This window comes from Ooceraea biroi, chromosome 8, assembly GCF_003672135.1.
Source record: "Ooceraea biroi isolate clonal line C1 chromosome 8, Obir_v5.4, whole genome shotgun sequence".
Lineage (NCBI taxonomy): Eukaryota > Metazoa > Arthropoda > Insecta > Hymenoptera > Formicidae > Ooceraea > Ooceraea biroi.
The window spans coordinates 12,531,148-12,557,748 of NC_039513.1; the positions used below are offsets into that span (position 1 = coordinate 12,531,148).

Consider the following 26,601-nt stretch of genomic DNA (forward strand, 5'->3'; position numbering starts at 1 on the left):
TTTAGTCTTCAAATCTCCCATCGAATTTCCCATCTAAACGAACCGCGTGCTTCATGCCGGTAAGCTTCCCCGATGACCGCACACGCCATTTTTATTTATGTGTGCGGAACGACGGATGGCTTCTGTGCGGAGGAGCTCCAAACCGCGGAGTGACCGTTTGAAAAACACCTCGTCTCGTCAAATGCGTGCAACGCGAGCCATCGGTTCACGTGATCCGCGGTACGCTCGCGCGTGCTCAATCTAAGAACTGTTCGCGGCGAATATTGAACCAACGTGACCGTCGTCGGCACGGAACACTACGATCCTCTTCCCAGTGCTCTTGTCGAGTAAAATGGATCATCGCCAAAAGGTGAGTCCCCCGGCGGAATCACGAATGCACGGTCAGGTGCACGACGGCCGCGTGTCGTCGTATTTTTCCCCACCGTCGAAACGTAATTTTCGCCTGGCGGTCAATCGATGGCGGGCCGTGACAACCTCAAACCGCGCGAGCCGCAAACCTGCGCGTAACAGCTTGGCGTGCGGGCTTGACGCGTTCCGTCGTGAGAAACGCCGCGATTTCTCACGCGTTCCCGCGGTAGCTCATGCGGAACCGCGTCCGCCTCTTGCTGCGTATTTGGAATTTGCGATTTCGACCATTAATCTGGTAATCACTTTATGCTTCGTCAGATGGTTCTAGTTCCTCAGCAGTCGAAGATAAAGATCGAGGACGACGATGAGGAGGACGTCGAGGCGTTGAGGTTAGCTGCACTCAAGTCTTTGAGGAAGAAGGAGAGCGTGTGCAAGAAGGCAGCGCTGTCACAGGTACAAAAGGTTCTGCCGCAAGTAACGTCATCGTCCCGCTTCCCGTACAAGAATCCATGGCCTATGAAGAAGAATTTCTATAACAACAGGGTGCAACAGAAGCAGAATGGCGTAAGCTTTCATTTCGCAGGCAATATATTAGGAGTGTATCAGGAGCGAGACTATTTCCTTTCTCTTCTCCCCTTTACATTTACATATATATTTTATGTTTAAAATATATATGTAAATATCAGGAGAAGTAATTTAAAATTGTGTGCAAAGTTGATTTGTAAATGAATAATCGATGCTTTTATTTATAGATCTCTATGCTATGTTTCCAGAATCTATATTATCATAATCATCGTAACCCGAACCTGATATCAATAGTGCCTCTAGAGGAACCTATGCCATTTCAACAGGCTCAAGTAGCCTGTCCCATAGAAAAGACTGAACAAAGCGTAGAATCACCTCAAGGTAGATTTAACATAATTATTTTTACATAAAATGTAAAGGTCGCGTTAACGTTGACGATCGTGTTGCTAAAAATGAAATTCTTGTTCTAGAAATATCAAAATTCCATCGTTTTAAAGACAGCGGAAGCGCGTCGGAGGAAGAGGACACAAAAGATCACAAGAGTGTCGTCATCACCGTTAAGACGGAGGTTGTGGTGAAGGAGGAGACGGAGGAATCGATGGAGGCAGAAAATCAGGAGGAAACTGCTGAGAATCTGGAGAAAGATGAAAGTAACCAGGGAGAGGATTGTAACGACGACGACGATGATGTACTTTTAATGGCTGATCTCGAGGAAGAGGACAGCCTGGAACGCTTGATGGACGAGATGGAGAGGGAGATGAACGATGGAAACAAGCCCTCCGAGAAGAAGAAATCGAGCAAAGGCGAGGCTAAAGTCGCAGAAAAGACTGACGATGGCAAGAGCTGCGATCAAAAGGCGAGATTGGAGGAAAGCGGTAAAAAGGAGAGGAACAATGCGACTACCTCGTCTCTGTCAGTAGCGGTTAAAGTCAACCGAAGATCAATCTCGCCGCACGTGACGACTCGCGTCAGTCAGAAGCGCAGATCGTTGTCGCCGAGGTCGCGGACGCGCAAGAAATCACCGCGAAGATCCCCGCTCCGGAGATCCCCCGTCAGGCAGCTCAAGAGATCGCCTAGGGAATCGAGATACAGGTCGCCTCGGAGATCCCCGTTGTCGCGGTACTCGCCGAGACCGTCGCCACGCAGATCGCCGAACCGGACCATAAAGAGATCGCCACCCAGAAGGTTATCGCCGAGGGGCAGATCGCCGAAGCTGTCGCCGCACTCGAGGTCACCGCGACCGCACAGGTCCAGGTCGCCCAGAAGATCGCCACGTTCTAGATCGCCGCGGCCACGCTCACCCAAAGTGTCGCGCTCGAGATCGCCGCGATTGTCGCGCTCGAGATCGCCGAGATACCTGTCGCCGCTCAGATCGCCCAGATCCAAGTCCCCCAGGCTCTCCCCGCGAAGATCGTTGCCACCACGTCGATTGCGATCGCGATCCAGGTCACTCGCCGTGTCACCAGCGCGACGAGGGTCACCTCGCTTGCGATCGCCGAAGGGATCGCCGCGTAGAACGCCGCCTCGCTTGAGATCGCCGCGACCATCGTCGCCGCACCGATCGCCCTGGTCGTCGCCGAGACACTCGCCCCGTCTGTCACCACGACGCAGACGGTCCCCAAAGTGGTCGCCGAAGGAATCCAGGAAGCATGGGCCGCGCTCGGTCAGTCCGGACAGTCGCAACGAGTACGTGAAGGATCCATCTCCGACTTTCAAGGGCACACCGACGCCGGAATTACCCCGAGGGAAAGCAAAGCAGAAGGATGAAGCGTATGAAAGGCCAGCCGCGACGACGGAAACGGCGAAGGAGTCTGTCGAAACGGTCAACGATCCCGTACTCGAGGCAAGGCGGAAGAAATTCGAGTCCACGCGGCCTATCGATCCCGTAAACGCCAACAAGAAGATCAAACTGTGCAAGAAACACACCGCGAACACGAAGGTGGAGCCCGCCGAGACAACGGACATCCAGTTGGGCAGCACAAAAAAACTGAACAAAACTGTAGAAGAATACAGCGTCCAGGAGGCGGACCTGTCGCTGGAGGCGAACTACGAATTTGAAGATTTCGAGGAAGCGGTGGAGAACACATCGCCCAGTGCAATTTCAGGTCCTGTAAATACATGTATAGAGGTAGAGCCGCCGAAGAAGGAGAAGGAGAAGTCCACGAAGAAGAAGAGGAAGCGCGACAAGGAGCTGTACCAGGTGGGCAAGCTGAAGAGCGAGCTGCCGCTGTCCGAGCGCATTGGCAAGGACAAGAAGTGCAAGAAGCGCAAGGAGGTGGTCGCGGAGGAGGACGCGGACACCGTATTCGAAGATGCAACGATAGACGAGGAGGGAGACCTGCGAACGGAATTAAGCAGGAGACGTGCCGAGAGACTGAACAGAACAGTTCCGATTCAATCCGCTAGGCTGGTGCAGTCCGCTTTCAAGGGTGTTGTCAACGAGTGAGTAGCAACGCAATCAACGCACGTATCGCACGATACTTTTGTTATTACGACGCAATTATTTATTTTGCTTCCCGTTTCTCCGCAGGGTTGTGAAAAATAACGCGAAGGCTAATCAGAGGCACGTCATTAACACTGACGAGAAATGTAAGTATCCAGCAAACGCATTTGCTCGTATCGTGTACTCCAATCCAATCTCCTTTTTCTCTTTCCGATTGTTCGAGCATATCTCTAACGATGATTTTGTTTTCCTTCTTCTATAGCTAATCAAAAGGAGGTCAGACGGGTTACCGTGCTGCATCGATCATTACCTGAATTACACGATTCTGAAGGTAATTACACCTTTCTGGAATACGTATTATTGTAAAGATTAACAACCTACGCCTGCAAATTTTCAGTTTCTTGAGATTGTCAATTATTTGAGAATTTCTCCGAAATAATTGCTACCTTCGTTATTACATTCGCGTGTAAAAAAATATTTTACCCTCACGACTGCAGGGAGGAATTGAAAACTCGAGCGAGGAGTCCTTTATCTTTAGGAGATCCCTCTAATTGCGTTCTCTCTCTTTTCATTTACAGATGACAGTACTACTCTTGACTCGAAGGTACCTGTGCGTTTCAGACTGGGACTTAATAAGCAAGTACAAGAGCCCAGAGAATCCAAGGTTGCTCGAAAAGCATCCAAAAGACAGGGTCGTAAGGTAAAGCACAAAAATCATTTGTCTTTAAAAGATGCTGAACATATTTTGTAGTAAAAATCATGTGTTTATAATCTGAACTTGTATGTAGTATGATAACCATTCGCCTCTACCCAGTTTAATCGATATTTTGTGATACTACCACGCAAACCAAGTGAAAGATACACCTTGAACCATCGCTCATACTTCTAACAATGAATAATTACTATAGAATGACTATTTTAAAAAAGTTGCATCATAATTTTATAAACTGTAATAATCTGACGTAATCTGCATAGTGATCAATTGCTATAATTATACTGGCTTACTGATAGCAATTTTTTATCTTGTCTATTAATGGAAAAAAATAGCAGAACTTTGATAAAGATTCCTTCTTAGATCAGATATAAAACGAGTACAACTTTTCTCTTTCATTCAAAACACTGTCACGAGTGAGATATGGTGAAAAGAGAATTTTATCCCAGTTTAGAAGTTACAGTTAAGATTATTATTATATAAACTGTGTAAAACAATATTATGTGCCTTTCCGATAATAGCTTGAGAGTAATAGGAATGCCGCGCGATGACTTTTAATTGAGTATTATTGGAATTTATTCAGGGAATGAAGAGCATGTTTCTGTGAAGTAGACGTAGATTTTGATAACAGATGCTGAATTGTTAAGAGGACAGTGTGCAAGTTGCATTTAGAGTCTTCGTCGAGAAACTGTGCAATTTAGCATCGCGCGACTCTGTGTCCAGTGAAAAATAAGAATGATCTGTTTTTTGTTTAGGAATAAAGTAAATCCGCGCTCAACCGATTGCGTATTTGTACGAAGAGACATTTGCGGTTCATCTTACCGCACGTTATGTTGACGACGCATAGGAAGATGCGCTGATTTAACATAATAATAATTACGTCAATGATGATTTTTGCAAACGTCTATACAAAGCATCTCTTCTTTTTGTTTTCCTTTTTCGATTAAAATAGAGCATTTTCTAGAGCATCATATTATAGCATCATAGTAATGCCAGGAGGAACGAAAGAGAGAAAGAGAGACAATATTGAAAAATTTCGATACGATATTCGTTATGGTATAAATGTATCCCATTATTTAATTGATTATTTATCGTTATAAGTACAGTGTTTAGGAACAGTTGATTACGTGTGATTATATTAAATCATCTGTTGTGTTGAAGAGAATGTGTACATAATTTACTTTGCTCGCTCTCACTTAATAAATAAGAATCATGAATAATCCCAAAGCTATCTTTCGCGGAACCTAAGCGTATTTTCTATGAGAATAGTGATGTGTATAGGTGATGTATTTTGATTGTACATAGCGCTCGATATCGATCTAAGAGATATCAAACTAATGAGAATGTGCTATAACTATAAACAGTTATAACTTGTAAATTTGCTATCAATTTGCGGCAACGGTATATGCAACACCAAATATCTTGTACAAAGTATCGTAGCAACAACAGCAGAAAACAACACTTTTTGTTAACACATTTATTTCCTGCGCGACATATTTTTAGTCAGGCAAAAGGAAAAAATGTGAATCTTTCTCTTTTTTTTACATTTCTTTTTTTATCATAAATCTGTATCCTGTAAAGCGGCATATTATAATCTGTCATACATCTTTCTGTCTTGCAGTCGAGAAGTTAATTGCAACTTATACTTCTTTTATTTCTATTTTACATTGGAATATTTTGCATTTACGACATTTTAGAAAGTATATAGTTCCTGCAAAATGAAAAAAAAAACACTGTATAAACATTATGTATGTACATGCTATACATTTTATAAGTATACGTTTTTGGCGGCAGAGACTACTGCGACAATTCTGTTGTATGATTTTAATGTTTCGCGTCGCGCCTTCTGGAAAGGATCACACCCTATACATGTATATACTCATATATTATATATATATAGATATTTAATGTATTTTACTTAGATCTATTTATTTAACGAAGAATAGCATCTCCTAACTGTTACATTTTAATCATATTTCCAGAACGGTTAGCGCATTAGTACACACTATTAATTAAACGGTGTAAATGTGTAGCCGAATACGCGTGAATCACTCTCAAGCTGTCGTGCAGCTGTGTGTACATAGACTCGATCTACTCCGGAAAAAAATGATGTTCGTATACCAAGCTGCATACCTCATAGTATCTATGAAGGTGTAAACGCTGCTTTTACGTCAATAAAAAAAAAGAAACCACCAATATTATATACTGATAAAAATTTTCTTCCATGAAAAGATGCTACTTGCGAGTACCGTAGGGAAGTTTCAGCATACCGAGACCTTAGACTAGCGCGTATGTACACGCGCTTGTTGTATATGTTGTGTACAAAAAAGTGATATTACTTACTAGATGCGTGCCTTTATTTATGTTTAATCCGAGAACGCGTGGACACGTGCGCACGTGTCTCCTTGAATACGCTTAACCAATAGCAAAAAAAACGTGCTGTAACACGCGTTACATTACGCGCCGACCAGGAGTGAACGTTTCTACCATGCCATTTTATTTACACATCCGCATATTACGCGTATGTACTTCGGACATTTCAACTCTGAGAGTTGCGTGATAGATACTTTTGTAGTAGTAGAGATACAACGAGAGACTGAACGGAAATTTGTGCATAGCTGACCGATGCATAAATAATACAATGTAATACTTGGGATTTTTATAGTTTCCCTTACGTGCGTTACGATTATCCCGGAATAACACAGACTGTCACGTGTAATATTCTTCGATATTCGATAAAGAGCATTAAACGAAATTAAAGAATGTTAAACAATGGTAATGTACGCGTAACGTCAGTTCGCAGATGTTTAGTTGCGATGAATTGATAATATTGCAGTTAATTATAGTGATGAATAATTTTGCAAATCATTTATACGATCTCCTTGGATATTTTACTGCATATTTTAAAATTTACTTAGCTGCTCGTTGAGTTAAAAATAAAACTGCCAGTTTTAAATAAGCTCAGCATGAAATCTGAGTGGGACATCGTCGCTTGGATTTTTTCTCGATTTGGCTTCTGTGTTATTCCGCGATACAGCTGTGATCTAAAGTCGCGATTCTCTGACTGTTACTGATTATTTAATTTATTAGCTTAATTTCTGTCATAGTGGTAAATACAGATGGAAGTACTTTGTTGATCAACCGTCGTCGATCGCGATAAAAATGTAATTGAATGTTACTACTTGTATACTGCTAGAGTATATCTTATCAGTATTCCTTCCAGTTTTAAATCTGACATTATGACTGTAATCGTAGATAATTGTTATTCTAAGAGATTATAATTGACGCTATCGTGTCGTGGACTTTATGTGGCTCTTCCTACTTGGAGAGAATATCCGTGATTCTGTATTCCGTACGAATTTCTGCATTTAGTTTCCTAGATTCATCATCATTGACGTGTGGGAGGATGATTGATATGGGAAATCTCGATTTTCCCATTTGTTACTGAAATGCTCAACCATCTGTAATTTACCGCGCGATCACATATCACACATTGTGTATGAATGTACCTATTTGTATACCTCTATATTTGTACTTATACCTTTTTACAAAGAAAAAAAAAGAGAGAACAAGATCATTACATGCTTCCTGCTCAGACACAGCGACGTTGAAATCGATAGCGAAGTAAGATCAGTGAGCCTTACTTCGCATATATATATATACATACGTCACGTTAGAATTAATTGAATCTCTTATTTCAGAAGATACGATAATAAAATATTTTTTCAGCTACTTATTGTGATTGCTTCTTCCCGCATCAAAGCACCTTGTCTTTACTTGTCCCTCGCAGAATTCCCTTCTGACTTATTGTGCATCATTATACTATTATTGAGCGACATTCGCGAAGAATAAGCGGTAACGCAACTTCATGAATATGCATAGGAAAAAGTTCTCCCCGCGAGTTGGCCACGCGAAGAGAATTGTAGAAACTGTAGAGCTTGAGAATCAGAATACTGGAATACTACCGCGCTGACGAAGCGGTGAGCGTGATTTTGCGTCAATTACCATCGATTACATAATTATACACTGTGCGTGCGCCGCCTCCTGCCTCGAGCCACTGTAAATAAAACCGCATGAATAATATAATTGTTGATTTGCGGGAAATTAAAATAATAATGTGATATTCATACAGTTCCAACAATCGTGCGTACATGTTACTTTATTATTTAATAATTAATTATGCACACGCGCCCAGCAAGTATGCCGACTTAAATCCTCATGAGTTTAATGAAAACGTTAATAATCATAATTTCCATAATATTAATTATTATGTTAATCGTACTTTGAATCTTTCACCTACTTCGAAACGGGGCGAATCGCGATACGCGTTTTCGAGACACCCCCTATACGCGAACCCTTACGCGAGCTGCAACCAGAGCGGTTGCGAGCGGTACAGGCGCAGACGCGGGTGGAGACCCAGTGAACGAACGGGCGCTTATACGAGGCTCGGCCTGGTAATCAATGGCACGGTGCCTAAGACCGTCTCCGGCCACAATCGCTGCAGTACACGGTGGATGTACGCGCGGCAACCACCGTCCTTTGCTCCCTCGTTCTTCCCTCGGGGGTGCGTAACCCGAGAATCGCTCTCTTCCTCGTGGATCTGGCGTGAAAGTTCCGCTTGCTCCGAGAGGGTGACCGCGCGCTCCCGGTCGAGAGGATGAACCGCGCGAGGACGGACCAATTACGCCGCGAGTAGGCTTGCTAATTAGCGAGGGTAGATCCAAGGGTGCAACGAGTCATCGCGGTCCACCGCGATGACCTTGTGACAGATCATCACTTCGACCTCGCCGACGATCGCCGCGGCGGATTGACTCGGTTGGAGTGACCACACTCGGGTGGACCATGAGCCATGGACACGTCGCGGGTGGAAAACGGCGCGGCCCCTGAGGAGAAACGCAAGGAAGGTACGTGGAGGTCCAGCGAGCTCGAGTGACCGGAAATTGACGGTGACAAATTCGAGAATAGAGCCTCCGTCGATTTCTTCCGCCAGGCGATGTACTTGATTCTTTTCGTTTGTGGGTCACGGTTGTTGATCATCACGGCGAGCTTTTATCTTGGCGAGCTGATCTCTTCGTTGCGACGTCGGCGCGTCGGGCCTTGACGATAATTCAATTATTCCAGTTTTTATACTCCAGACACGGTGGAGGATCTGGACAATGCGCGACGATCCCCGAGTCATAATCGTTTACAGAAGTTTTGTTCTTTTTCGTAAAGTCCTTGAAAATTCCTTCTGATCTCGCGCTCTTGGTAATTATGTCCATTTTCCGTGGCGAGTTTTCCATTAATTTATGACGCCGCTAACGCGATTCGGTCACCTCACTTCCGCCTTAAAACCGCGTTGTCACGCTTACTGCGTCGTCAGCTGATCTACCTTGAACGTGAATGCACTCCCCATCACCGCAACAGCCAGAATTCAATTTGCAAGCATGATATCGGGAATCCCCGAATGGGAAAGTTGCATGTGCGAACGCGATTCTGGCGAACGTACTTGCCGAACTGTCTGCACGCGCCTCTCGTACATACACCCCAGCGAATCAACAAGTCGTGCATTCGTAGCGATGTCCAAGCCTTGCACCAAGCGTTTTGCATGAACCGCGGGCTCGAAGCGTCGGATAAGCTGATCGTAACGTGCCGTCATGTAACACGGCCGCACTGCAATATCTCTCTCTCTAATGACATGTTTCAAAGAGCCCGCTTAAGTCATGGGTAGCGGAGGGGTTGGCGAAGTAGCGACGATATTTCACCCCCGACGATCGCGCACGTCGAATGTAGCCCTCAGCGAGGATCAGCAGATCCACAGCCTGTTCGCTAGCCCTGTCCAGGTTGCCCGTCACGCTTCAGGTAAGTTTGCGTGTTCATATCATAGGTAGTGCTGGACCTGCGCGTCCAATGTCCTTCCAATTACAGATACCAGGAGTAAATTGAACAAAATAAAATAGGGGGATGATAATTCAAGGCAGAGAATTAAATTCTAGCTGTTTGCAATTGTAATTTTAATTTGATAGCGTCTTAGCATTTAATTCTAGCTAATGAACGCAACGAGAATGAAAGATTGTCAGTATTTGCAGTGTTTGAAATAATATTAGAAAATATTCTATAGTTCTCTATCAAATTTTTTTTTTTTTAGAGAGAAACTGGTTTACGTAGACGTAGAATTTGTGCTCGGAAAGGAGATAGAATGAGCTTAGAATGACACCCTAGGATTGTTAGGATTGTTGATGACTGCGTTTGTACACTAGCTAGAGAACTCGACTGATCCAGCGACGATTTCGTAGCGTTTCATAGTTCCCGCAGTATTATACCTAGAAAACTTGAGGAAGCCTCTTTAGTGTCAGCTCTTTAGAATTTACTGTCACGCATTAACGACAACCACGCATTAATAACAATACATCACTCGCACACCACACGCGTAACATTCTAGTTAGCTGAGCGTAGCTTGCTTCATACAGAAATAAGGTCGCAAAATTTTCAACTTAGAACATGCTTAAAGAAACAATCTGCACACTTCGTCGTATCACTCCGAGCTACCAAACACACACGTGCAAACATGCATCTCACACAGCTTGGGCCCGACAGAAATCGGACAAGAACAGATTCACTCCGTAGCTTCTTTATGCTCGCCATCATCATCAATCCTCGAGCATCGATAAATAATTATCGAGCGTCAATCCTCGATAATTTAATTAGTAGCCCAATTAATTAAGAAAAACAGGCTTTTTATGCTACCAAATATTCCAGGATGCGAGCAGCAGCAGGGTTGCAACGTCACCGACGGTTGCGGCGACTCCACGCCGAGCTACCGCACCTTGGAGACCACCGGAAGTACCGTAGGAAGCGGCGGCGGCGGTGGGACCGGAGGTATCCAGGCTCAATCGACGGGTCAAACCCAATCATCTGCTCATGTGACCCCGATTCCAACCTCGGTCGTTCAGCAGCCGCAGCAACCCTCCTCCCTCTCGGCCTGTTACGCCTCCTGCTGCGCAGAAAGCGCGAAGAAGGTTTCGATCACGTGTCTAACTTGAAGCCCGAGTCGCCGAGTTCAGAAATCGAATTATGCTTCGATTAACAAATTCGAAAAGTTTAAAATAATTAGAAAATCGTCGCTTTTTTGAGCGGAACGCAAAATAAAACGCGGATTGTCTATCAGTGATTCAGAAAGACGTTGATTATTATTTCGATGCGTGATTTTGTTGCAGTTTATCAAGTCGGCAGTTCATCTTAGGATTTCTTCTCACAGCTCGATTGTTCCCTAATTACAGATATATTTCGGGGTGTGCGTGACAATATGCGTGACTGCGAGCTGGGTCGGAGCGACTCATTGCATCAAGTATTTGTACTTTCATAAGTCGGAGCAGCTCTCGCAGACGTCCGTGACTTCCTCCACGAATTCCTCCACGAACGGACTACGTCAGCAATATGTGAGAATGATCAGTCTCTCTTTTTTACTTTTTCTCTCTTTTTTTTTATCTAATGATTGCAATAACGTTTCTCCCAGATCGTCCTCCCGTACGATGCGCCCTTCTTCACGACGTGGTTCTGCACCAACCTGGAAGTACTATACTACCCGGTGTACTTCATCTGCCAGATCACCCGTACCAAGTGCGCCAGCCCTTTAGAGATACTGGCCCTGAGCGTGCGCGGCTTCCGAGACAAGGGTTTGACCAGCGGCCGTTTTTTGATCAGGTGTAGCCTCTTCTGCGGCCTGTGGGTCATCACCAATTACTTGTACATACTCTCGCTGAGGATACTGCTGGCCACGGATGTGATGGCATTGTTCGCCACCAATGTCTCCTGCGTCTATCTACTGTCGTGGGTCATCCTTCACGAACAATTCGTGGGTGTGAGGGTCAGTAGCTCTAGAATACCGTCTGATGGTTAATTCATTTTTAAATCTTTCTCTGGCTGTTTACAGATAGTCGCAGTGATCCTCTGCAACACTGGCATCGCGCTGCTAGCTTATATGGACGGCATAACCGGAAGCCCAACGTTGGGAGGCGTCGTCCTGGCCACAGCAGCGGCAGCTGGCTCTGCCGTTTACAAAGTAAGCGTGATCAATATTATAGTTAAATGAAGATATATTAAAATCAATCGTCGATCAATGAATCATTCGGTTCCTCAGGTCCTCTTCAAGAAAGTGATAGGAGAGACCACGTTCGGCCAAATGTCTCTGTTCTTCACCCTCATCGGTTTGTGCAACGCAGCCCTGTTGTGGCCGATTTGCCTGGCCCTGTACTTCTCCGGAGTGGAGACCATGCACTGGGCGAGATTACCGTGGCCCACATTAATCTCCGCCAGCATCCTCCACCTAGGTCTGAGCTCACTCACTTCGTACTTGACTGGTTTGGCGCAAACTTGCTATTAACGTAGATGCGCTTTCAATTTTATGTTCGCAGTCGCCAACATGCTCGGCAATTTCAGCATCGCGCTCACCTACGACTTGTTCATCACTCTTGGATTAATTACGGCTGTACCTGTGTCCGCTGGTACGACGTTTGCACAAATATTTCAGAATAATTGCGGAACACCTTTTTCTAAACGACCAAGACATTAATTAAAATTAATTGAAACTGAATTCTGCTAAATGTAGAATGCACATTCACGGATAGAAAAGAATCTTTTCCTTTCGTGTAAATTTAAAAAAATTGCAACGCATTCATTATGATTGTGCAGCACTGGACGTTATTTTCTACGGGGCGCATTTCATGGGCATGAAACTGGCGGGCATGATCTTCATTGCGGTGGGCTTCTTCCTGGTGATGTTCCCGGACAATTGGCCGGATTATATAACGAGGCTCCTCCGGTACGTTTTCTCAGTCTGTATCCCGTATACGACGCGCGGTTCTGTGGTATGCACTTTTAATTCGGAGTTCATTTATTTTCTCTTTTTATAGCCTTTAGTTCTTCTAGCGTACGTCCTACATTTTGTCTATCTCTTTCTCTTTCTTTCTTCTCCTTTCTTTCTCTCTCTCTCTCTTTCTTCGACATCTCTTCTCTCTACTCTTGCAACAACAATCGGACCGTCGTTTCTACTTTACTTTGTTTGGCATCAGAATAGCGGCAGCGCATATAGTCTCATTTAAGTAGGATGTGCTTGCGATCTCTACCTCTCTATCTACAGTTCTTGATACGTCTACCTTTTCTACACCGCCTCTTGATCTGTTTTTCGGTCTTCCGGAAATGCGCAAAATATATATACAACTCTCGCAAGCTCGCCGTTCTCGCGACACTTTCCCAAGAAATTTTGCGCGTGCACCAGCGTTCAATCTTCTCACTGATGATCTCCCTTTCGTCACGGAAAAGCGCGTCTAATCAAACTGACAGTCATTGAAACGAACACGTTTTTTTCAATTTGCAACAGCGGGATAATGCAGACCGTGATTTTCGTTCGAGCATCACTCATCGTTACTTTCAGCTCGCGATCACGCTTTCCGTTTGCGGAATCCTGGATTCTCGAATTTTTGCGTTGAAATAGTTTGCATTTCCGTTTTGTTCTGCGTCTCATCGGTGCCGTCTTGCTGCTTTGCGATACTCACACGGACGGATCATATACGCAAATGATTTTGTTTCGCCGCATAGACATCATGCTGAGCCGATCACGTATATACGTCGAGCGTATAGCGGTTTTCTTTCGCACTCATTTAGAGGCAACTCGTGCACATCGCCACGCTTTACGACATTTAAAGACCAGCACTGATATTGTTTTACAGGATGCCTGGAATATGCGACAGGTTTAAAGTATAGTTAACTGAACGTATTTTGTAGCGACGCACGCGCATACACACACGCGTACATACACACGAGCAGAGTGTGTAAAAGCTAATACAGTTTTCCTCTGAGTAATCAGCGATACAGTTAGATACGCTGTGATACTGAGCAACGTAAGCCAACTCAAATCTTCAGCTTCTTTTTACTTGACACTTTCTGTTAACTTCGCCGCTTCGAGAGCAATGCATCTAAAGCGTAATTAAATCTTGCACTTTTTCGCAATTTTTTTACACACCGTTTTGCAAACGGTCAGTATATATGGGGTCAAGAAAAAAAAGAAATTTTGGTAAATGTATAATTCTCATTACGTCACTCTTGCAGCTGAGAGCGCTGAGTAAAAAAATTAATTTTCCGCAAAATTGGCATGCAGTGTTATTACGGCTTTTATTCCACGCGTACCGAGAGAAGACTTATCTAAGTAATTTGGTTTTTGTCGTTCACGAGATCTTTCAGAAGCAGCACTTTATTTGACTCTTAGAACTTGAACTTGCTTAGATAGAAAAATTGGGTTGGGATAAATAATAATAAAGGAATTGAGCTGCTTGAACCGCTTGTTGTATTATCTGTGAAATCAATGTCGACACTTCTCATCACTCGCTTCCCAACAATCAGGATCCATTATATGCTGTTACAGAAACGTAGTCCTCATGAGTCACAGTACGAGGTAAGAAAATACATCCCATACGTCTCTGGTCTTGTTCTGGTCCTACCGAAAATTCATCTTACCTCGTTATATGCGCTATTTATGATTTAAAAGTATCGTAAAACTGATGCATCCGGACAATTTAATTAATATATCAAGAATAACAATATATGTGGACAAAGATTTAAATTTCTGATGAGTTATTGCTATGTTTGAAGACATTGAAAGTCATATAACATACATTTTGGCATTTCTTATACGAATTCTGGCGTCAGGAAAAAGCTCGACAATGATCTCTTTTCATCATGCTATATAAGTCAAAGATAAATCATCGTTTATCCTAAATAATTAAGTATATAATACTAGAAGAAAGGAATATCGTGCAATTAATTTTTTCGATGAATTTTCCGTAAAAGGGCAAGCGATATAAGTGTCAATAGGCGCATGACGTATAACATTTTTTCAATTTCCTCCATTCTGCAAGCGTGTGTTCGAGCTTGGCTTATGTTTTTCATTAGCTTATTTTCCATTTGCTTAAATATTTCTCTTAAAGCGGCCGGCATGCTTCTTCTTCACGCTTTTTCCCCGTATCACTTTCTTTTTCGTCATTCAGTTAGCTTCGATGCATTATGAATTTTGTGTTGAGTAAATCCACCACCAGTAACCATTATATTGTTCAAATTATTCAATATTGGATCGATGATGAGAGAAACGTGTGTTTAGACTCAGGGTTAATGCTGTTGTTACCCCCCGAAATCTGAAGAGACTGTTTGCCTTGACGGTCGTAAAGCATCCCGGAACGATTTTGTATCTATTATCTACACACCTTAAACATATTTATTCGCGTGTTCTTGTTTGTTAATTTCACCGTCCCAGTTTTAATTAGTTTTGATTAGTAACTCCGCCATCGTAGAAATTCTGTGATACATACAAAGTATACTGTCAAGTGCAAAAACCATAATTTTAATATCATATTCATTTCAGAACGAGTCGCTAAAAAGGAGCATATTTAAGATCCATTAATAATTAACAATTTACTGTGATATTTACCAATCGTCACCGAATTTCTACGACAGAAATACCCCCGTGTCCTCCACCCCGACCTACCCCGACCGCCAAAACTTGACTTGAGCGCACGTGAAGGGAGGAAAGTAGGGAGGAACCCGGGTACCGTTCGGCAACCGCGCGACACAGTCTCCCCCAATTAATTTAAACAATATAAAAAAAGCAACGAGAAGAACACGCACAAACACACACATACACATCACGCTGCGGGAGGACGTACCGTCGAGAGGAGCCACCCGCAGGTGTTTGCCTCCCGCACCAGAGATAAGCGAGCGATCAATCGACTGATGAGAGCCTCGGGCTTCATATATACACAGTACCACGGGGGGTGGCCAGCAACGCGGCAGCAACAGCGGCAGGACGACGATTAGGAACCGCGCGGCCTCCATTCAGCAACGCCAGCACCGCCTGAGAAGCTACGGCGTTTCCGCCGCGCACGGTGACGGCCAGACACTGCTGCCGATCAGCAACAGCAGCAACAGTCAGCCGCCTGCACATCGGCTGCACGCAAACAACAACAACAATAATCACCACCACCCCCAACAACAGTACAGCTCGATTTCCGAAATCCAATCACGCCGTGTCCCTTCCTCCACCTCGACCTCCACCTCGACCTCGACCGCCGCCACCACCGTCGTCAGCAACAGCTACTCGCATGATCCTCGTAATCAGCAGCAAGGTATGAGAACGATCAGGCTGGTGGCTTCGTCGAAGCCACGGGTGGCGCGGTAAGGGCGGAAATCAGGTAGGAATCAGGCGCGGGAGGATCGGTGAGATCGGTTTCCGGGCGTGAACAGTTGCTGTAGTGGCTGACGACGACGAGTAGCGCTGTACAGGCGCTTTTGTTGTACCGTTGCGCTATTGTGTCGCTGTCAGAGGGTCCGGAAAGCGCTGGATAATCGACGAGCGGGGAATCTTGCTGGGGCGAGTCACAAATTGCGTTACAAATGCGCTGAATCCAGCTGCCGTAATGCCGTGTATCGCTTCCTGAGCTAGCAGCTATAATAATAATAAGCGATTGCTGCAACGTAGCATAAATGCCGAGCGCTAATAGCAAATGTATACAGGGTACCACTACAAAAGGGTGTCATTATTTATCATTTTTTTATCGTTCTGTCTCTTTAAAGCGAATTTAAAAAGTGTACTTGTCACTTCTTCTTCTTTTTAATGTTATTTCTTTTACTAAGAAAATTAATATTCTATTAAAGCGAAATTTTAATTTTTAAGGAGAATTTTAAGAAAGAAATTTTAAGGAGAACAATAATTCTGCTTATATTTGTCAAAAATGTCTTTATTTTTCATGAATAATGATTGAAAGATATTGAAGTTTTCATATTTGTTTAGAGAAATTTAATTTCAAATTAATAGAAAATCTTGGATAGACAGCATGGCGATAGCTACCCTGTATATCGGTATGCAAGCACGTGCGTGGGAAATGTCGTTGCAAAGCTCCAAAGCTCTTTGCATCTATCTTACTCGTAGCTAGTAGTGATTCGTTTAGTATCCCGTCTCGTGAATGTTTCAGGTATATTCGTGAATGCTCCAGATAAGTTTCATTTTTATTATATATATATATATATACACGTATCGTTCGTGTGTGCCACACATATCCCTGGAATGAAGTATTGCGACGTATGACATGCTGCTCAATATTTGATGGAATCAATGTCGTGATCGTTGACCGCATATCGTGCAAAACGAGCGGGCTATCCCCGTTCAATGACTTTCCGTTGCACGTTAAAAGATTCTCGTTACTCGATTGAACAGAACGCGATATGTGTCTGTATACTTTCATGCAGCGATGGGATGCCCGTGACTTTTTGCGGTGAACATAAATCTGATACGCTCGCGTGGGGATTTTCTAAGATTATGAATATAATATAATGCTACACAAAATAATTAGATTGATCTTAATGCAAGAGAGTCACGCGCCCTTACTCCAAAGTAGGACACTACAAAGCTAAACTTTCAATCGTTTCAACATATTTTAACAGAAATTTTCATGCAATCCGAAATGTAGCAATAAAGTTTAAGTCACGCAAAAAATACATAAAAAATATAGAAAAAGTATCACTATATTTGGCACATTGTAATTTGTTGAAGAACATTCAAGATATTAATATCGGAAAATTCCTACGCGGCTTCTCCTTGTCGACGTAAGCGCGACGCAAGAAAAACGCGCTCTGCATGCTGATTGATATCTAATTAATGGCTATCAGAGTCATCAATGTAACACAGCTTCCGTTTTGCAGGTGGAGCAGGAGGCACAGGCACGGCATGTCAGATAGATCATCGCGCGACGTGATCGACTACCGTACCGGTTACATAAAGTCGCATCTACGCTCGCCCTCGGGCAGAGTTCGGTGACTAAATGCACCGGAAATCGCAGCAATAATTAAGAAATTACGACGTGGGTAAATGGATCTCTTTGGCGCGATAGCCAGAGTCATCGGCGAAGTTTGAGCGCGAGTTGCTCGACCAGCAGAAGCAATTTACGTAATTAGGTACCCCCGAACTTTCTGAACTCTTTTGCGGGCTCTCCTCGAAGCGCTATTAAATAAGATGCACCGTTTCATCAATCCTTAGCCGTTAATAGCAATTCTACTGATCTTCTTGTCGATTCTAGCTCCCTGAAGAAACATAAAAGCTTAAACGATTAATTGAATGAACAAACGGGGGTAAGAGATGTGCTCAGAGACGAACTCACCTTTCAAAAGTTTTCCAACTTTCGTTGGAATTTGATTTATTAAGAAATTTATTAATTGTTTTGTTAAATATTTTACTTACTAGACATCCGAGCTACAAAGTGCGAAAAGGATTTATTTGAAAGCGCGTGAAGACGTTTTCTGGAGAGTTCATCGTTTAAGAAGCAAATTTGCAAAGTCCTAGTGATGAACGTGAAACAGCTGACGTCCTTTCTTATCTCGTTGACGTTCTCTACTCTTTTACTACACGATCGTTGTTTCCTCAAGCTACAAACCGGATATATTCGCGTCTGAAAATTATAGTTCAGCACGAAAACGAAATCGATAACGATCAGGTGGCTGTATGATTTCTCTCGGTATACCTTATTACCGAAAGAAAAAAAAAAACAATCGGGAAGAAATCGCTACCATATAGTAATAACGCAAATAACGGAGGCGACTTGCAATCGCTGTGATCTCGGGAGGGCGATCTTCCGCGGCACGCTATCGTCAGGAACAGAGGGTGAACTCTCGTTTCCCCTTTCTCTTTCTGCCTACCCGCGTCGCGTCGAAATCCGAACTCAATGCGAGATCCACCGGCTTCAATCCGTTCAATCAAACCGCGAAAAGCCACTTTAGGATTTTTGGGATCGCAATTCTCACGTCGACGTCGACGTCAACGGTAGATATTAACGATTACGCGCAATACAATAAAGACAATCAGAAAAATAGCGGACTAGCTCTCTGACAAATACCGTTTCTCGTCCGTAGCGGCATCGTCGATCTGTGCGAATCGGTGGCGAACGCTTCCCGTGTCTTGACGAGAGTTTGAAGTACGTTTTACTGCGACACTTCGCGTGCACGACAGCTCATAGAGAAATCCTTGCACCGCGGAATTAGCGTGACGTTACAGGGTTCATAGTTTTATCTCTATTCCGACTCGAGTAAAGAGTTTTAAACCTTCTCTACCATAGTGTTCCAGCGAAATTCTTTGCGATGACTGTGAAAGGAAGGGAAGATACTCGACACGCGAGGAGGAGGACTCGATGCGCGGCGGCTCAATTCGGGGTATATCGTTCACGTTGTTTTAACGTTATCTGAAATTCCACGATAGTCGAGTAGAATAGCGAGACTTCACGATCAACTGTAAGATGCGTGATCAGTTTGGGATCTGTTTATTCGGCGGGGCTTCGAAAGTCTTGTCTTGTCAACGAGTCAGTCTCGAATAAACGAACGATAAACTTCTAAGCAGATTAAGTCTTGAACGCTAAATTTGGAATATATTTTTATAAAATCGTAAGTCACTGATAAGGGATCTTCATCGAGAATTATTTCACCGTGACTACTCTAATCATCACTATTTGCGTTACATTGTTTCGTACGTGGTTTGGATTATACATTTTGCAATGCGTCACCTGTACAAGCTTCGCGCTACGTTCTTGATTATTAAAAAATACGTCGGAACGCACGTCGACGCGGGCCGTTTCGTTTGTGTACATATACTGTCAATTACACGCGGAAGTTGATGTATTAGTAATCGCAATAATTCTATCTATCATGAGATGTATTATACCAGGTACCCCTAGTTCAATGTAAGCGGTATTGCGAAGCTATATTGCGCGGGAAACGAATGTGATGTGTCAACAATAAATCTAGTTTAGTACAAGAACATCGCTTTTACTGTCGTTCTTCTCCACACTTGCGTTTTGCAAGATCGATCGGCACAAAAACTGAGGCGTGGTTGCTCTTGGAATCGTCTAATTTCTTGACTTTCACGCGCTCTTGCGCACCGGATGTATCGGGTGATCCATCCCCGACAAATCGGGCGGGTGTTTCTCGAAGTAACTGATCTCCCGCATCCCACCTGCCGCGATCTCCCAGAGATCGGGACGTCTCCGTTTGAAATTGCTGTACCACCTCGCCACGTGAGGCCACGCGTCCAGGTTGAAGTCGATGGCCTCCAGACACATTGTCGCCGTCACGAGCGGAAAATCGGCGATCGTTAAGTCATCTGTCAAGAAACAAACGTGTGGGAGAGACAGATTGGGTCGCAGATATTAAGTTTTTGTTTAAACTACAGTTAGAAGAAATAAAAATAAGAATGGATTATGTAATAAAATACGCGCACTTTTAATAAAATATTAAACAAAATTAAAATACATACACACACGTGCACGATGCGTTAGTATATTTTTATTTTATTTTATTATGTAATATACGTTTGTTAAATTTATACTCACTGCCTGCTGCATACTCGGAATTTCGCAGGTACGTGTTAAAAATGTCCAGTGCCATTTTCGTTTTCTTCAAAGTCAACGGCGTGCGTTGGTAATCGAAGAATATCGGCTGCAACTGTTAATAATCTTATTTAACATACACATTAACATACAATTAAATCAATAAATCTTGCTCGATGAAAGTGTGAAGATTTAATCGGATGTAGACTCACGGTATGTTCCGCTATATTGCGATAATAAAGCGCTAAATTGAAGCAGAGACGATGATTGACAATCGCTCGCAGCTTCGGCTCCTTCGGATACAATTTGCCGCTCGTGTCGTACTGATCGGCCAGATACTGCAGAATAGCGTTACTGCAACGTGATTCGCGGTGATATGAATTATGCAATGGTCGAACGAAGGCTGCAGATAATCTCCAGTGCGCGTTTATTTTTATCTCGCAGTGCGCAGTGTTGTAATTGCACGCGGAATTTATATTGAATGCGGAAAAGAACAATTGCCCATATAAGAGCAAGATTCTTCTAATCGTCGAGAGATTTCCAACGTTGAGAAGAATTCTCCGCAGTTCGTGCGTGCAAAATTAACAGCAAGGACTTCGAATTCGCGATCTCTCTCACCTTTCGCCCATCACGAGGTCATCGTCGACTAGGGTCGGTATCTCCTTCTGCGGATTCAGCTGCAAAAAGCGATATAGTTTATAGTTTATTTTTCATAGGTTCACGCACACTGATTTGGAACTTCTCCACGTTCAATCTATTTATATGGAATCTGTCTTATTTTCTTAATAATAAATACCTCGGCGTATTCTTTGGTCATGTGGTCGCCTTTCCCAAAATCCACGTCGATCAACTCGTACTGAATATTCAGAGCCTTCAGCAGCTGCCGACACGCGAGGGACGGTGGACCGTCCGAGACGCTGTACAGCTTCATCTTGCACTTATTGTTAGGTGTAGAGACTAAACATTTGAACAAACCGAATAAAAGTTTTCATAATCGTATTATTAAGTCATTATTTTAACAGTATCTCAGTAACAATGTCACTTACACGTGTAAGACGACGCCGGAACCGCAGCGGTCTCGCGACTGAAGCGTAGAAGACACTACCGAGCAGCGAGACAGCGAATTCCTTTCACCAGCTGTACTTCCATCGTGATAAAACGTCCTACTTTATGTACTCCGCTTCAGTAACGTACGCGTCATAACGGAGACCCGATAAAATTAATTCATTCCCCATTACAAGAATCTTTTCATTTGAAATTCTGTGTTACATGATTATCCGACATGTGAATACGCGTTGTCTTGTATGTATAATATTATCTTGCAGTGTCTATTTTTAATTGACCGTAATAATTCTCATAAATCACATCACGATGATCAAACGACCGAAGAGCGTGATACCGTATCTCTAGGTAAGAGGCACACTGTGATAAGGCAGCTTGTGTAGGTGTTTTTTTTTTCTAGGAATTACGACAATGATGAAAACGCACTTTTGAGAATAAAGATTATACATTTTATTTAATCTCGGATTATCGCGTCGCTACAATGTTAATTGATAAGTTAAGAATCAACCGTCAACTTAGGAACACGTATATATATGCGTATAATATCGGTAGTAATGAGGATCAATCGCAACACTCCGACAATCAATCAATCAATCAATCAATCAATCGCGAATCTCTCATCGCTTTCATCGTAGTACAAAAAGTAGTAAGAAAATTAAACACGCAACGAAAAGGATCACAAAAGTCCACGGATTTTGCACCTCAGAGGTCGAAGTAAGCTGCGGGTGTACTTAAAACTGACTGAAGACAATCTCGACTTCTTCGACCCCTCTTCTCATTTTCCGTCCGCTGAGATGCAGAATATCCGCGAATTTCGTAAGGGACATCTTAGAAAAAACGTTCCTATCCTCCTTCCGTTTAATCGTCAGCGACAACTTCGTTAGAAAAATCTCGCGATATCAGCTCGCGGGTCAGAGTTAACGTATACGAGCCTACATTAACGTGTACCTATGTCCGCGACGTGCGCTCGCGTTCTTGCACGGTATCACAATTGTGTGACGTATCACCACTTAACCAGGCGGTTTACAAGTAAAATAATCGCTCCCGTCGCTCTCTCGGGTATGTACAATTACGCATTCTCGCATCTCGCAAACACGTTGGACAGGATAATCGTGGGAATCGTGGAGGAGCTTACGCTTACGCGCGAGGAACCGCACTCGCAGCAGGGGCTAGCTTGGATCCGTTCAGTGGACTCACTGAAGTATATTGCACTTGATATGTTACACGTCGATGTAATATACTTCACTGGTATATCAGACTGGTCGTGCAAACAAGTCGCCTGGTTCTCGACTCGCTCAACTTATTTCGGAAAAGAATGCGCTGGGAGTGTACACATAGAGCAATGACACGTTGAAATGACGTCTTACTGTAACAATTTTAGCATTTCATATAGCGCTTTTCGAGCAGTCACTGGAAAAAGTGCTCTCTAGACGAGCGCAAAAGAAGGAAAGAAACGGTCGGTTGCATTAAACAATGCTGGAAAACGCAAAACTCTCGTAGCATCCTTAATTCGGGCTCTCGCAGAAACGTGTAATATAAATAAATATTGTATTCTTGACGCGCGCGTTACCGTTCGTCAAATTAATCCCGAATCCACCGCATCGACGTCCCTCGCGAACGCTAATTGGCTGGCGAGATGACAATGTGCAGTTTGAGCATATCCTTGTTCGGGCCGACTAGGAAGGGCGAGACCGGCGCGTTCTCCGGTACCGAGCCCTGCTGCGGATTCAGCTCCTCGAACGGCAGGAGATCGTCTATGTTGAGGATACGGAACTTCTTGTTGAACCTGTAAATGATCTCGGTAACGCGCGCGATGTGCTCCACGCCGTCCTGCAAGCCGTAGATCAGCACCCCGATCTTCACGCGCATGTTGCCGTCGACCGGCGGCTCCTTGCAGGTCACCGACAGCCTCACCGACCGCTTCACGTGCTCGGGCATCTCCACCGTGCCCTGCCACACTATGAGGAAAAACTTCTTGAACCAGACGCCCTTCGGATAAATGTCCACCACCCATTCGCACGTTCGGTCGCCCGCGTATTCCGCTAGACTGGAGTGGCTGGAGAAGACGAGAGTTCGCGTGTGATACGAAGGCAAGCCATGAAAGTTCTCGATGGTCAGTAACGAGCTGCACGTGTCGACGGTGTAGAGCCTCGGCTCGAACAGCAGCGCGCCGTCCTCCTCACTCAGGCACACCTCCCTCACTCTGTCGAGCTGACCCGAGTGGAAGGACATGCCGATCGACATACGTTCCACAAAGAACTCCTTGTATTTTTTCGTCAACGGAGACAGCAGCAGGTCCGCCAGCTGCCGCGGCGACATCATCGGGAACCGGACGGGCGACATCACCGCTATCACCAGCTGATGCAAGGTGGCCTCCAGCTCGTCCGGGGACAGCTGCGTCCTCAGCCGATTCGCCTGATGATCCAGCCAGGATTCGAGGCACTTGTAGAGCGTCATCTCGTCCTTGATGACCAGGCTGCTCTGGTGCAACAGCGACACCAGGATGTCCAGATCGAAGTTGCCGAAATCCGCGGTCTTCGCCACGAGCTCCAGGTTCCACTTGATAAAGTTTTGGCACGCCTGGCTGATGTCGTCGTGGCCGCAGTTCAGCGTGTACTGCAGCCACGATACCAGGGTACCGTGTATGGCAGCCAGGGCGACGTGATTTCGCATGTAGTCAAGGCACAACGATATCAAATCCCTCACGTTGTACTTATCGGCTAGGGACAGTATCGGCAGGACGACGCTGTGGTTTATCCGTATCTGGCCGGTGTAAAAGTAGCGCAGGAACTCGCTGAAGATAGGCGCGCACTGCGGCGTCTCCTGGAGCGTCACTCTGCTCTCCTGCGACTCGCTCCATTGCGGGCTCATCAGCATCACCTGAAGGATAATCCAATGAGCGTCTCGCTGTGCCGGGTCATTGAGTCGCGCTCAACGACGCGATAAAATTCGTTCGTCCGCTTACTTGAAAAACATCGCTAGAAGCGCAGAGGATAAGTCGATGCGCCGGGTACTCTACGCCGTCCACGACCAGGCAGATGTCGTTCATAAGACGCTCCGCATACAGCGTCGCTATCTTCAGCAAGACCGTGCGCGAGTTATCTACCTGCAACAAGTCGAGAAATAAATACGTACAGCGAACGTTTCTCATCTCTGCCCTCCTCACACGTACCTCTATAGAATCCGAGCTCTCGGACTGCGCAACGGTGCTCTGATTGCTGTTGATCGTCTCCGGTTTCTTGCCGTTATTCATCCTTGACGAGCCTGTCATCCACCTAAAAGTGTTCCGCAACATCTGCGCATGTTTCCTCGACGTACTTATAATTCACTCTCGTCGCTCCACATCGCAGACGATGAGGTCTCTACTGAAGGGAACGGACCGCTTCCGCGGAGTCTGCCATTGTCTCGACAACAAAGAGTCCTCTATCAATGCAACTGTACCTGCGCATTGAACAATTTTCTACAATTAATTCATCGCGTTCCAGCGCGCAATAAGAATGCAATGAGAATCTTTTGCAGTTCCTGCGGCTGATCACACGCCGAGTTAACGTCGGTTAACATCGACAGCAAACAATTAAATGGCGGTCAGGGTTACAGATTTTTCTGAACAAGAGACTGTCTAACGGAAACGACTGCAGAAGCTATGAACCTTACCGGGTGCGTTGGACAATAAGAATAATCGTCGAGCGCGATCGACAAGGTTGAGAAACAAACGTGTGATGTACGTTGCTGCGCGTTGTACAACTGCAGGCGTTCCGTGCTTCCGAGATCCCGTTCCTCGTTAAGGAGCGATTCAGGGTGTGCTGCCGCTGCGTGGAGGCCGCAGTATTACGCTGAGATCAAACAACCTTCACGTGAGCCACTCGCAAGGAACATTTCGAGAGAGCCCTCGGACTCGCTGCTAAACGCGCCAATAAACTCCCATCAGCTGATGTCGACTGTGAGCGACGACGAGAAACCGTCCGCGCTCATGCGCGAACGAGCAAAGCTCGCACGGCGTCACGTTACATGCAGTACAATAATTGTCTTGATTCTCCGTTGGTTAATTCAGATGCAGATAATCAAAAATGAAAAAGTCATCCGGTAATATTTTTTCAATTTGCTTCCACTCCCTTTTTTTGTTTTTTTCTTTTTCAACATCATCCCAAACCGGTCGCAAAATCGTATAATTTTAAAATAAAAACATTGTCTAATTCGTCGTTAAATATTTGTCCAATCGTCGTTATTGAATAATATTACCAATAAATAAAAAACCATTCTTCCAATATCGGATAATAATGTAACTTATGTAGCGAAATAAAGTTGCAGCTGACCATCTGTTGAGACGTATCACTACGTCAATCTTCAGTCAAAAACAGTGGAGGCTCGTAGCGGAGTTTTTTCGAACTAACAGCTAGGAAAAGGAAGGGATCAGCTTATCTCGCTCATCTGAATGGCGACGCCTACGGAATGGCAACCCGGCGTTCGCGCTGTTAGGCGGGAGATGCATAACTACAGGCGCTCAATTAGTTCCAAAAAATCCCGCTACGAGCCTCCACTGTCGCTGAGCGCGGATTGAGCGGATTGAGCCAGTGGTATCAATCAACACGGGTCAGAAATCGTTTAATCTTCAAGTACCATGATTCGATAATGAATTAGACAGTTTTTATTTTCAAGTAATACGACGTAACGAAAAATTATATAAACTTTTTATTTATAAATAATAGTGTTCAATGAACAATTAAGCAAGTCCTAGATGATCTAATTAAACTATTAAACAATCGAATCTCTCAATACTTAAAAAAATTATAATAAAGAAAGGTTACTGTTCTTATGTAATTGTTGTTATTATAAATTATTACTTTAATAATTATGGTAATTTATAAAAATTGTTTCAAAATAATGTTTCGCAATATGGCATAAGATATAAATACAACGTAAAATCACAAAATGCAAAAAAAGGACGAGTCTTTATTATAGATGTTAGATTATCTTTATTATTACATTTGTTTAAAAGACATAACTTATTTATAAAAATATGAGAGCAGGAGGGGCGGGCAGCGGAGATATAATAGGATCAAACAAATCCTTACTTTCGCTTAAAGAATAATTAATACTAATAAAATTCAGTACTTTTT

At 44.1% G+C, this 26,601-nt stretch overlaps 4 protein-coding genes across 6 annotated transcripts; 2 read left to right on the plus strand and 2 right to left on the minus strand.

The window, feature by feature from the left end:
* Window positions 1-67: 67 nt before the first annotated feature.
* On the plus strand, window positions 68-7,760 carry LOC105276373 (serine/arginine repetitive matrix protein 1). Of its 2 annotated transcripts, XM_011333928.3 has the most exons (8): window positions 68-349; window positions 667-912; window positions 1,122-1,254; window positions 1,344-3,315; window positions 3,404-3,462; window positions 3,579-3,647; window positions 3,895-4,016; window positions 4,784-7,760. In XM_011333928.3, exons 1-8 carry the CDS (start codon window positions 332-334, stop codon window positions 4,787-4,789), a joined length of 2,625 nt encoding a protein of 874 aa, XP_011332230.1. In that variant the 5' UTR covers window positions 68-331; the 3' UTR covers window positions 4,790-7,760. The 2 variants fall into 2 exon arrangements, with proteins under 2 accessions (XP_011332230.1, XP_011332229.1); XM_011333927.3 differs by having other exon boundaries at window positions 3,895-7,760.
* A 674-nt stretch (window positions 7,761-8,434) lies between these two features.
* On the plus strand, window positions 8,435-19,851 carry LOC105276376 (putative thiamine transporter SLC35F3). 2 transcript variants are annotated; one of them, XM_020030703.2, is made up of 11 exons: window positions 8,435-8,932; window positions 9,717-9,869; window positions 10,767-11,026; window positions 11,288-11,446; window positions 11,524-11,874; window positions 11,941-12,069; window positions 12,148-12,337; window positions 12,422-12,511; window positions 12,699-12,828; window positions 15,819-16,180; window positions 17,754-19,851. In XM_020030703.2, the coding sequence occupies exons 2-11, from the start codon at window positions 9,731-9,733 to the stop codon at window positions 17,804-17,806; spliced, it is 1,863 nt and encodes a 620-aa protein (XP_019886262.2). In that variant the 5' UTR covers window positions 8,435-8,932; window positions 9,717-9,730; the 3' UTR covers window positions 17,807-19,851. The 2 variants fall into 2 exon arrangements, with proteins under 2 accessions (XP_019886262.2, XP_011332235.1); XM_011333933.3 differs by lacking the exon at window positions 15,819-16,180 and adding an exon at window positions 14,428-14,457 and having other exon boundaries at window positions 8,440-8,932.
* Window positions 19,781-21,810, minus strand: LOC105276375 (glutathione S-transferase 1). Its single transcript, XM_011333931.3, has 6 exons — window positions 21,469-21,810; window positions 21,219-21,379; window positions 21,041-21,099; window positions 20,635-20,776; window positions 20,426-20,537; window positions 19,781-20,196 (listed from the first exon to the last, which is right to left on the minus strand). The coding sequence occupies exons 2-6, from the start codon at window positions 21,351-21,353 to the stop codon at window positions 19,958-19,960; spliced, it is 687 nt and encodes a 228-aa protein (XP_011332233.1). The 5' UTR covers window positions 21,354-21,379; window positions 21,469-21,810; the 3' UTR covers window positions 19,781-19,957.
* Window positions 21,811-21,914: 104 nt separating this feature from the next.
* On the minus strand, window positions 21,915-25,586 carry LOC105276374 (BTB/POZ domain-containing protein 17). Its single transcript, XM_011333930.3, has 4 exons — window positions 25,139-25,586; window positions 24,657-24,925; window positions 24,450-24,590; window positions 21,915-24,364 (listed from the first exon to the last, which is right to left on the minus strand). The coding sequence occupies exons 2-4, from the start codon at window positions 24,777-24,779 to the stop codon at window positions 23,105-23,107; spliced, it is 1,524 nt and encodes a 507-aa protein (XP_011332232.1). The 5' UTR covers window positions 24,780-24,925; window positions 25,139-25,586; the 3' UTR covers window positions 21,915-23,104.
* Between the last annotated feature and the right edge of the window lie 1,015 nt (window positions 25,587-26,601).